This window comes from Ursus arctos, unplaced genomic scaffold (assembly GCF_023065955.2).
Source record: "Ursus arctos isolate Adak ecotype North America unplaced genomic scaffold, UrsArc2.0 scaffold_3, whole genome shotgun sequence".
Taxonomy (NCBI): Eukaryota; Metazoa; Chordata; class Mammalia; order Carnivora; family Ursidae; genus Ursus; species Ursus arctos.
In genome coordinates this window covers 75,937,789-75,949,259 of record NW_026622985.1, presented here as the reverse complement: position 1 = coordinate 75,949,259, position 11,471 = coordinate 75,937,789, and the positions used below count along the sequence as shown (strand labels likewise).

Sequence of the window (11,471 nt, the reverse complement as noted above, 5' to 3'; positions counted from 1 at the left end):
CCCATCAGCTCGCAATCACACCTGTTAGGTGCTTCCCCACTCCTGCCTCCGCCCCAGCAAACGCCTCCCCGCACCGCCTGGGACCCGGGTGCAGAGCGGGGGAAGGAGGCGGAGAAGCAGGGCCCGGCCTTTTCCAGCGGACCCCCGCGGGACTCGGCTTGGAGGGGGGGACGGGGAGGGGGCCCCTGCGAAGACGGGAGAGGTCGAGAAAGGCGGAGAGGGGCATGGGGAGGGCCGGGGGAAGGGGCGTCACTGCTCGCTTTACGCTTCAAGAGCCCGCGGCACAGGCGGCGGGGCTGAGCAGCGGTGGAGATGGGGTTTGCAGCAGCCTCCGCATTCCTCCTTGCAGCCCCAGCACCACCGCCCCTCGCCGGGCCGCGGCGCCTGTTAGGCCGCGCAGAGTGAGCGCGGGCGCGGGCCGGCCGCATCTCACCCAGGACTGGAGGGCAGGGCGCGGTGGGGCCGCGGCGGGGGGACTCTGCCAGCCGGGCGGCCCGCGCGTCTCCCGAGCAAACCAGCTCCGGCTGCCACCCGGCCGCGGCCGGGACGGAGCTCCCTGCGCGCCCCCCGGGGGCCGGCAGCTGCCGGGAGGCGGCGCGGCGCTCGGCTCCTCGGCCCCGCAGCTCCACGCACCAGGCGGCGGCGCGGGCTCGGGTGCCTGGGCAGCCTCTGAGCCCATGGCGGGCAGCGATGCGGACGGCGAGGGTCGCGCTCGAAGGAGCAGCGCCGCGCGGCGTCCCGGGGGCCCCAGCGGGAGGGGAGGCGAGGCTGCAGCCAGCCGCCCGGAGCCGCTGTCCACTGCTGAAGCGCCGGCGGACGGCGCTACGCTGCCCGCCTGGATGCGCCTCTACTTCTACGGGATGCACGGGATCACCCTGGACGTGCTCGTGTCCTCGGCTCGGCGCTTCGCTAGCAGCCCGGACCTCCGGATGCTGGGCTTCTCCTCGCCCTACCGCTGCCTGCTGCACTCGCTCACCCACTTCGCCCTGGAGAAGGTCTACCTGCAGCAGCAGCGCTGCCCCAGCGCCTTCGTCTTCAATTTTCTCCTCTACCCCTCGGCCCACGTGACACTGCAGACCCTGGCCGGCCAGGCGCCGCTGCTCGGCCTGCGCAGCGGGCCGGGGGGCGCGGCGGTGCCGGGGACACTGGACCTAGCACTGCAGTATGTGCTGGCGCTCTACCACTGCCATGTGTTCCTGAAGCGCTTCTTGCGCTTGCGATACGGGCGGCCTCCTGAGCAGCAGCCGCAGCATTGCCCCGGCGCGTCCCCCGCCCCTCTGGGAGCCGGGGCCCCTATGGTTGCAGGTGGCCAGCGGCGACTACCCCGGGGCGCCAGGGGCTTCGGGGGAGCCCCCAGTCGGGGGCTGCCAGGCCTGCTCCGCTTTCTTTTCTTCGGAATGCACGGCTTTTTGGATGAGATTTTCTTCACTTTCTTCTTTAATTTACTGGGGCAGGGAGATGGGGCAACCAGCGGCCACACGTCACTCTGGTCCTTCTTTATGTACGGCAGCTGCAGTTTCGTGGTGGAAAAGCTCTACTTCCACCTCCACTGGAGTCGTGGCTGGAGCAGTTGGAAGCGGATGCCCATCTACGTGATCTTCATCTATGTATGGGAGTTGTCCTGGGGTCTGGGACTCCGCATGTGCGGCGCTTGTTCCTGGGACTATTCTCACTATCCGCTCAATTTCATGGGCCTCATCACCCTGATGTATTTACCTGGTTGGATATTCCTTAGTGTGTACCAGGACCTACTTTCCAACGTGTTGTGGCGGGTGCAATACATACCAGCTAACTAAAAAAAAAAAAAAAAAAAAAAAAAAAGTCTCTCGATTCCCACGAACCAATTCGATTTATTTTTACTTGTTTAAAACGGAGTGGTTTTTTAGCCTTTTAATTTTTATACATTTTACTAAGCTCTTCCAGTATGTTCTATTTGACATTTTAGTTTTTCTGACACTTTGGGACCTATGCATAATACAATATTCTGGAATACTACTCAAAACATAACTCAAAGTACTTGTCAATATTTAAAACCCCTTATGAACCCAGACAGCAAAACCATTATATCTTAACATCAGGAGCTGTAGTATATTCACTTATTTGGGCATAGGTGGGTGATAACTACTAATCTTTTTTTAAGCAAGGAAGTTATTCAAATCAGAAATTAGTGATCTTTACAAGATTCGGTGAATTTTTCTAATTTAATGATTTGTTTACTTTCTTTTTAATACAATTTCATTTTCATTCCCTGCCATATTTACCAATCACTGCTGAAAGTCAGTGTCTTGTACTCCTAAAACGACTCTTTAAAGTGCCTCCCTCTAGCACACAAGTGGAAAGAAACGGGCAAATGTGAAAATACATCCTGTGGATCGATTTTTAAATAAGAAATCTTTTCTAGCAACTCAGACAGGTCACACTGTGTTAAGATATTTGATGTCCATCCTGGAAATGATTGTTTTTCCAATGTGGATTAGCCTTAAACGCCAAGTATGTTAACATTGATCAGATCCTGTGTATTCTATGGCTGTAAATTTTTGTTGTAAAATGTTTACCTTATATGCCCAAAGGCCAAGCAAAATTATATCACCCTCAATGGTGTTCTAACCCTAAGGACTCTTTCTACCTGGAGCGGCAAGAATAGAAACAGTTCCTTGGCATAAAATGAACCTGAATGTTCATTATACTCGAATTAGGCCTAATTGTTTACCGTTAATACAGATATATGTTTTCAGTGTATTTCTGCCATGGCTCACTTGTAAGCATCTTTCTTTTTCCTTCTGGACCCACAGAGTTCTTGGGCCAAACCTGATGTGCTAATGTGTGTTATAAATCAATGATAGCATTTTGGTGACTCATTATTAATGTCTGGAAGCTCCAAAGTTAAATGAGATGATAACCATTTTAAGAAATCTTGTCTAATCAATTAATAATGTCCTTTAAGGCTGTTTGTTGTTTTATTATATTTAGAAAAGACAAGTAGAATTGAGTATAGCTCAGCCAAGGATGACTAATACTTTCTCAGTTTTCATTACAAAGATAATTAGGAAAACGTACAGTGTGTACAAATGAATAGTTTCCGCTACAAATTATTAGCTTCTCTATGCTGTGAAAGGGCACTTCTTTCTGTTTTCAAAAAAAATGTTTGCTATGGCAGTAAAAACGAATATGTATTTAGACGATTGTCAGGAATAATTTTGAGAACACTATTGTAATCCACTATCTGAGGTTGTGAGCTAAATTTTAATGCAATATAATCAACCCCACCTGTGAAATGGTCATGTCAAACTGATTATTTTAGCTAGTCAACACCGAGTAACAACCATTAAAAGTAACCCAAATGTTTGCAGAAAGTAAAAGTATCACTTTATGACACTTGGTCATCGGTAAAGGATTTCTGAAAACCCTGGCAAGGAATAAGGATAAGTATAGACACTGAAGTTGGATGCTGAACAAAATATTTGTAATACAAATGTGACACATGCCCAGGAATCTGAGTTAAGTGTGGCACCACTGCACACCACACATTCCTGTGAGTGCTGAACCCAATCCCGGCCTTCTAGAATACTTGCTAAATGGACACGTTTGCACTTATGTCCTTCGCATGCTTCTCCCCAACCCTGCACACCTGCTCACCAGCATGGATAGGGTCAGAAATCTGTCAGGAAGTGGGAAGCCTCTTACTTTTTGTTTGTTTGCTTTGCTTTTAGTGTTAATTCTGTTTTAAAGAAAATGTCAAGGTGTCCATTCAGTTCATTGAAGAAATAGTTATTGTGCACCCACTATTTGCAAGGCATTTGCCTGAATTCTGCAGACACAGCAATGACCCAATACAGACAAAATCTCTGTCCTTAGGAAGCTCAGGTGTGAGCGTTTTGATTTATAGGAGGTTATACTTACTTGCAAGACTACTGTTTCAGTACTAGGCAAAGCGAGGCAGTTGCTAGGAGGGTTCTCATCAGGCCTGTCCCTGGACTATCAATCCATCATCTCTGAAACAAAAGCCCATTAATAGCGCCTCTGCTAGTTCTACAAAGACTTCATTCATACGTATTCAGGAAGTGATTATCCTATTAACTCAGCACCTTGCTGTGGGGCTTCTCATTATGTGTTTATTCAATTTCTTTCTTTTTTTTTTTTAAAGATTTTATTTATTTATTCGACAGGACAGAGACAGCCAGCGAGAGAGGGAACACAAGCAGGGGGAGTGGGAGAGGAAGAAGCAGGCTCCTAGCGGAGGAGCCTGATGTGGGGCTTGATCCCATAATGCCGGAATCACGCCCTGAGCCGAAGGCAGACGCCCAACCGCTGTGCCACCCAGGCGCCCCTGTTTATTCAATTTCTTAAGTGACATTTTGCTATAACTGAAACTTTAAAGAAAAAACAGGACAAGAACCATCAGATCAATTACTTTTGTTAACTCAATAGCAGTTCAGATATGGAAGTGACCAGTCAATATAAAAACAGTTAATATTTAAGTAACACCACCTGCCAAGAAATGCTGTTCTATTACATATATAAAATCTGAAGTAAATATATATATATATCCATGTATATATCTTAAATAAATATATATATACATCTTAAGTAGATACATATAATCTTAAGTAAACATATATCCATATATATTTTGAAGTAATACATACATATAAAATATATATATCTCTTAACTGTAGATATATATACACATATATATATATATATATACATATACATACAGATACACATGCACATATTTAGTTAAACCTCTAGCAACCCTCCTTTTACAGATGAAGACAATGAAACTAAAGCCTGAAGAGGTTAAGTGACTGCTCAAGTCATACAGCTATTGAATGTTATGATGTAGGAAAAGATGTTAGGGTTCGAAGCCAACGGCCAAGAAAGAATTCTTGAAATGTCTTTGGTGCAAAAAGGTTGTTTTATCAAAGCACGGGGACAGGACCCGTGGGCAGAAAGAGCTGCACTGGAGTCCCAAGGAGTGGCCCATTATAAACTTTCAAGTTGGGAGGGGGTTAGGGATAGTGTTAAGTCTCTAAGGATTTGGAAGCAAGGTTTCCAGGACCTTGAGGGGGCTAGCTATTGTTGGGAAAAGGTCATTTATTACCGTCTAACAAAACCTTAGTCATGAGACCCTTCAGATGTATGTGGGTGGGCCATATGCTTCGGAGATGATTGCCAACACATATCTTGGGGGGGGGGGTGGTTAGAGATAAAGGAAATTTCTAAAGGTATTTTTATATGTTAAAGTAGACTCACAGGATCCTGGCGGTGGTTGGGTTAAGATTGCCTTTTGCCCTTAGCAAAGTATTAACATTGAGGCAGCTGAGTCCCTAGAGGAACATCACTCTGCCTGTTTCAAGGATTGTCAGCGAGCTATAGGTAGTAAGAATATTAAATGACTTTTCTTCTGCCTTTGTTTCCCACATCATTTAGACTTGAATTCAAGTACACTCTGCTCCAGGGTCTGTTCTTAACAGCAACACTGTCATGCCGCTGTCTACTGACCACAGTGATTTTGGATGTTCTGTGGATTTCACCTTACAATTTGTATTGTTCGTCCCTTTCACTATCACAGATGCAAGGGTGGATGTATAAAAGCCAGGCACTAGTAACAAAAATATTCTATTTCATGGAAAATAAGAAGGGAGCTAATACCAGGATACATAACTGAAAATCAGCTTAGTTCTAATCCTTAGATCATAGTCTTTATATTCAAGCAGGGTTCTGAAATGGAGCTCTTCGTTTGAAGTTAGACAATCTTGATATAAGAATAATACATCCAAAAGCATGACACCTTATATCACAAGCTAGCAAAAATACATACAATTATTTTTTTTTAAAGATTTTATTTATTTATTTGACAGAGATAGAGACAGCCAGCGAGAGAGGCAACACTAGCAGGGGGAGTGGGAGAGGAAGAAGCAGGCTCCCAGCAGAAGAGCCTGATGTGGGGCTCGATCCCATAACGCCGGGATCCTGCCCTGAGCCGAAGGCAGACGCTTAAGCGCTGTGCCACCCGGGCGCTCCAAAATACATACAAATATTGCTACATATTTAACATAGCATTCGGAATGAGCATCATTGCAAGAGCTAAACATTCCAAAAATTAAAATTAAATTTTTTGCAGTGACATTTATTCTGAGTTTGATTAAACACCTTAGAGTCTAAGAAAATCTTTAACAGAAAACATGGGAAAAAAGTAACAAGTGTAAGTTTTGCTCCATGATTAACCTCTACAACACTGAAATTTTCTTCTAAAAGTGCTTTAAATTTTAAACCAATTCTATCTGGGCACTGAATCTACAGAGAAATATGACCTTTTAAGTTTTTCATGTCAACAATGAACATGAAAGTTTTTAGGTTCTGCAAAGACTCCAATAAGGTTGATAATCCATTTCAATATTTCAGACATTTCAATGACTCAGTGTACTTATCTTTGAATATTTTATAAATATTTGACATTTCATGTTTCAACTCAGCAAAACACAGCTTAGAAAAGTATTACTTGTCCTTTGTTGTGTAAGAAACATTTCTAATTGGTTAATCCTATCCTTTTGAAAAAATAGTTTTTCTATACTGTTTTAAAATAGACTCCATTGACGTAATGGTCTTGGTTCTGTTTAAGAGGGATGGTAAAGAATTTTGGTAGACTGTTTCGGTTCTTTTTCCACTTCCAAAATACATTTAAAAATCAATATACTTGGAAAGGAAGTTATATTCATGCTACAGTGATAAATAAATCATTGTATTCTAATATCTGGAAGCATTTTAATAAAATCAATTTTTGTTTATATTAAAAGGCATTAAAAACACTTTACATTTTAAATTAATCTTAAATATACTATCTCCAATATATTTTCCAACATTGCTTAATGTAACTAAGCTCCTTTACTGAAGGAAAATAAAAGATACACTCTTCCCCTCCCTCCATCAAACACGTGCCTCAGTTTATGCTGAAGGGAAAGATGGCAGTAAAAGATGGTTCTGTTGTGTTGCCAGTTTTTTTTTTCTTTCCATTCTTAGACTTGGTACCAGAGGAACCAACAAAAACAGCAATTGTTTGTGTGGACTTCTATTCACTAGAATTGGCCTCATTCTGATTTTTAACATTAAGGCATGAAGCCATCACATAGGCAGTGATGTCCAGACACTAGCAACTCAATTGTAAATTAACCTGGGATGAGTGTAGGGAATTTTTCCCTAGAGACTTTTTCTTAATATAAAGAGAAAATAATTTAGAGACTTTCCCCTTAATTTTTAAGGGACCATTGGAGAAATGGTCAACTCTTAGACAGCCCATAGAGAGAAAGAGAAAGAAAGGGGGTGGGAGTGAGAGACTGGTCTTTGATACACGGAAAGACTTGATTTTCATCCTTTAATGATTCCATTAGAATCCAAATGTCACATGGACCAACTTTCCCATTTGGAAAAATAAATCTTTACCATGATTAAGGAGAGTCAAGGGTTGAAAGAAACCGTAAAGGTTAACACCCAGACTTCCATCCAAGGCAGGAATTTCTGATGGCATCTCTGACAGATGGTTTCTCAACTCAGCTTGGACTATTCAAGGCAGTATTAATTATGTTTTTCATGCAAAGACTGAATGAGGGGAAAGCTGTCAACAGCTGAACTGATAAACCCTACTGTCTATCAGTGAAGGAAGATGGCTTTTCAGAGCTTTCAGGAGCTAATATATATCATTCATCCTGCTTGTGTATTGCAATGAAAATTTTATGACGCTCTTTTCTTGTCACTAAAAAAAAAAGCAGTGTTTCGTTCTTTTTGTCATGATACATGTGGTCTTACATCTTTTCCAATGATGCTTTATTCACTGAGTCTAAGCAGTAGGGCTTTGAGAACTTTGAGAGTAATTGACATTACTTCAGAAAAAGAGGAAAAAAGAAACATTGGCTGTAGGTATAGGAGTAGAACGTTAAATAGTAGGGACCCTGCTTAGATCACTGGAGTCTCAATGTGGTTGACCCAGGAAAAGCCTTTGGTTGCTGCTCAGGTCTACCTACAGAATGTCAACAGGGGGACTTTCCTGGTAGCTACCTCTGGCAGACCTAAACAGCTGCATTCAGAAAGGAATTGAGGGCACCTGGGTGGCTCAGTCGGTTAAGTGTCTGCCTTTGGCTCAGGTCATGATCCCAGGTTCCTGAGATTGAGTTCCACATTGGGTTCCCTGCTCAGCGGGGAGTCTGCTTCTCTCTCTCCCTCTGCCCCTTCCCCTTGCTTGTGTGTGCTGTCTCCCTCTCTCTCTCTCTATCAAATAAATAAATCTTAAAAAAAAAAAAAAAAAGGAATTGAGAGGCCACAGGTGTCACAGAAGCAAATAGCTAGCCAGGAAGGATGAAAGATGCCAAGGATCAACTCTCCCAATCAAAAAAGAGAATTATATATAAGAAAGAGAACTACTTTTGATGGGGTTCCAATAGACATTTATAGTACATCTGAGATATTAACGTATTATTAATATCCATGATGAAAATAAAACTAGTCTCACAGGATCTCAGATTCAGAACTTTAAATATTTGAAAAGTAGTTGTAGTTGGAGAAAAATAGTATTGAGAGGAATATGCAGAAAGTTTACATCGTATCATTTGATTACCCAATAACTTTTAGGAACTAAAGTGAAATTAAATATGCTCTTGTACATTTCTGAAGGAGAACTATTTTAGTCTTAACCTTTTTTTTTTTTAAGATTTTATTTATTTATTTGACAGAGAGAGACAGCCAGCGAGAGAGGGAACACAAGCAGGGGGAGTGGAAGAGGAAGAAGCAGGCTCCCAGCGGAGGAGCCTGATGTGGGGCTCGATCCCAGAACGCCGGGACCACGCCCGGAGCCGAAGGCAGATGCCCAACGACTGAGCCACCCAGGCGCCCCTAGTCTTAACCTTTTATTAGAAACAATGAATGGACAGGAAGATAATATAAATAAAAGAGTTCCCTGGAGTACATCAGAGCAAGTACTTAGATTCCAAGTACTTAAAAGCAAATGTTTAACAAAATTTATCATTGTACTTACTCATAATGATGAAATCTGCAACAAACAAAACGGAAACAAAAGAATAATAAAGGCAGAAATAGAAGATATGATGGAAGGGATAGTATTCAGTAACTTTAGAGAGCCCATGGATTATTTTTCTATGCCTAAAATAATTCAGATTATGAATGTTATTCTAAGTCTTTATATCATGTAAGATTTGAATTGCAAAGAAAATGTTAAGTTCCTGAAAAACTGTACAACCTAGGTTTGGTGGGGTACCAAAATGTACACTTTATTATCTTAATATTCAAAATTTCTGAGTTTTTTTTTTGCTTGTGTAATGATGTTATTGGACATGCTAGAAAAGTTTTAATAATGTGCCTTTGAGGTATCTACCAAATGCACAGGTAAATAGTACACAGCTTACTAAAATCTGAAATCATGGAATTTCAGGGGTGCCTGGCTGGCTCAGCCGATAAAGTATGCAACTCTTGATCTTGGAGTTGAAAGTTCAAGTCCCATGCTGGGTGTAGAGATTACTTAAAAAAAAAAAAGAAAGAAAAAGAAAATCTTAAAAAAATAAAAATAGAGTCCATAGTCTCTCATGCTTCATTCCCCCTGAGAAACAAACTGAGGGCCTCAAAGGGGAGGGGGTTGGGGGAATGGGATAGACTGGTGATGGGTAGTAAGGAGGGCACATATTGCATGGTGCACTGGGTGTTATACGCAACTAATGAATCATCAAACTTTACCTCAAAAACCAGGGATGTACTGTATGGTGACTAACATAATATAATAATAAAACATTAAAATAAAAAAATAAAAATAAAAATAAAAATAAATAAAATCATGGAACTTTAGAATTTGAGGAGAGAACTAAAGGTCATCTAATTCAACTCCCAGACAATGGAATAATTCCTTCTATATCATCTTTTACCGGTGTTCTTCAATTCTCTTCTTGATCACATCCAATGAGGGAGGTTATGGTACTTACTCAGCTCTCCCAGGCCAACCCATTCCTTTGTTCTATTGTTTTAGTTGCTAGAAAGTTCTTTTTTTTTTTTTAAGATTTTATTTATTTATTTGACAGAGAGAGACAGCCAGCGAGAGATGGAACACAAGCAGGGGGAGTGGGAGAGGAAGAAGCAGGCTTCCAGCAGAGCAGGGAGCCAATTTGGGGGCTCGATCTCAGAATGCTGGGATCATGACCTGAGCCGAAGGCAGACGCTTAATGACTGAGCCACCCAGGCACCCCAGTTGCTAGAAAGCTCTTAATAGTAAGACACATTCGTAATTTTCACACATTTTTTCCAAGTTTTCATCCATAGAAAGAAGACAAAAGATTTGAAGAAAGTTTCCAAGTGTGTCTTAATTGTTTTACTCCAGATGAAATATCTAAGATCTTTCAGCAATATATCTATTGTATATAAAGTATAAAACTGGGAAATTATTACCTACTTTGATCAGGACACTTTATTTCTGCAAATGCGAACAACATTAAGCACTGTTAGCTTTTTTAGCAGCTCAGACCACTTTATTGTTTCTTTTTTTTTTTGTTTTTTAAAGATTTATTTATTTACTTAGTGCTTGGGAGGTGGGGGGGGGGGCAAATGGAGAGGGAGAGAGAGTCTTAAAAAGACTCTGTGCTGAATGAGGAACCAGACTCGAGGCTTTGTTTCAAGACCCTGAGATCACGACCTGCCTGAAACCAAGAGTCTGATGTTCAACCGCTATGCAACCCAGGTGCCCCCGCTTTGTTGTTTCAATTGAATTTTCATTTCTCTAAATACTCTAAGTCTCTTTCCTGTAAACTGGCATTAAGCCAGTGATCCCTTGCTGCTAGTGGCAGGTGGTAAACATCTATGTTTTATTATCTATGTATCTGATCATTTCTTGCTATATTTCCAACTCCAAATACTATTGGCAGATTGTATTAGTCAGGGTTCTTCTGAGAAACCGAACCAATAGGAGATATATATCTATAGGTAGATGTAGTGATAGATAGATATAGAGATAGATAGGGATATACAGAGAGAGGTTTATTATAAGGAATTGGCTTGCACGGTTACGGATGCTGACAAGTCCTGAGACCTGCAGCCTGAGTCAACAAGCTGGAGACCCAGGAGAGCCAATGGTGCATGTTCTAGCCTGAGCCCAAAGGCCTGAGAACTGTGAGAACCAATAGTGTAGCTTCAATTCAAGACTGGCAGTCTCAAGACCCAGGAAGAACTGATGCTTCAGTTGGAGTCTGAAGACAGGAAAATACCAATGTCCCAGCTAGAAGGCAGCGAGGCAGGGAGAATTTCCTCTTACTCAGAGAAGGTCAGTCTTTTTGTTCTCTTCAGGTCTTCAGCTGATTGGATGAGGCCCACCTACATTAGGAAGGACAATCTGCTTTGCCTCATCTATTGATTTAAATATTAGAGTCGGGATGCCTGGGTGGCTCAGTCGGTTAAGCGTCTGCCTTCAGCTCAGGTCGTGA

The 11,471-nt window shown here is 42.4% G+C and overlaps 1 protein-coding gene across 1 annotated transcript; it reads left to right on the top strand.

The window, feature by feature from the left end:
* The first annotated feature begins 256 nt into the window (after positions 1–256).
* On the top strand, positions 257–1,796 carry TMEM229A (transmembrane protein 229A). The gene has a single exon (XM_026510310.4). The coding sequence runs from the start codon at positions 678–680 to the stop codon at positions 1,794–1,796; it is 1,119 nt and encodes a 372-aa protein (XP_026366095.3). The 5' UTR covers positions 257–677.
* Positions 1,797–11,471: the final 9,675 nt, after the last annotated feature.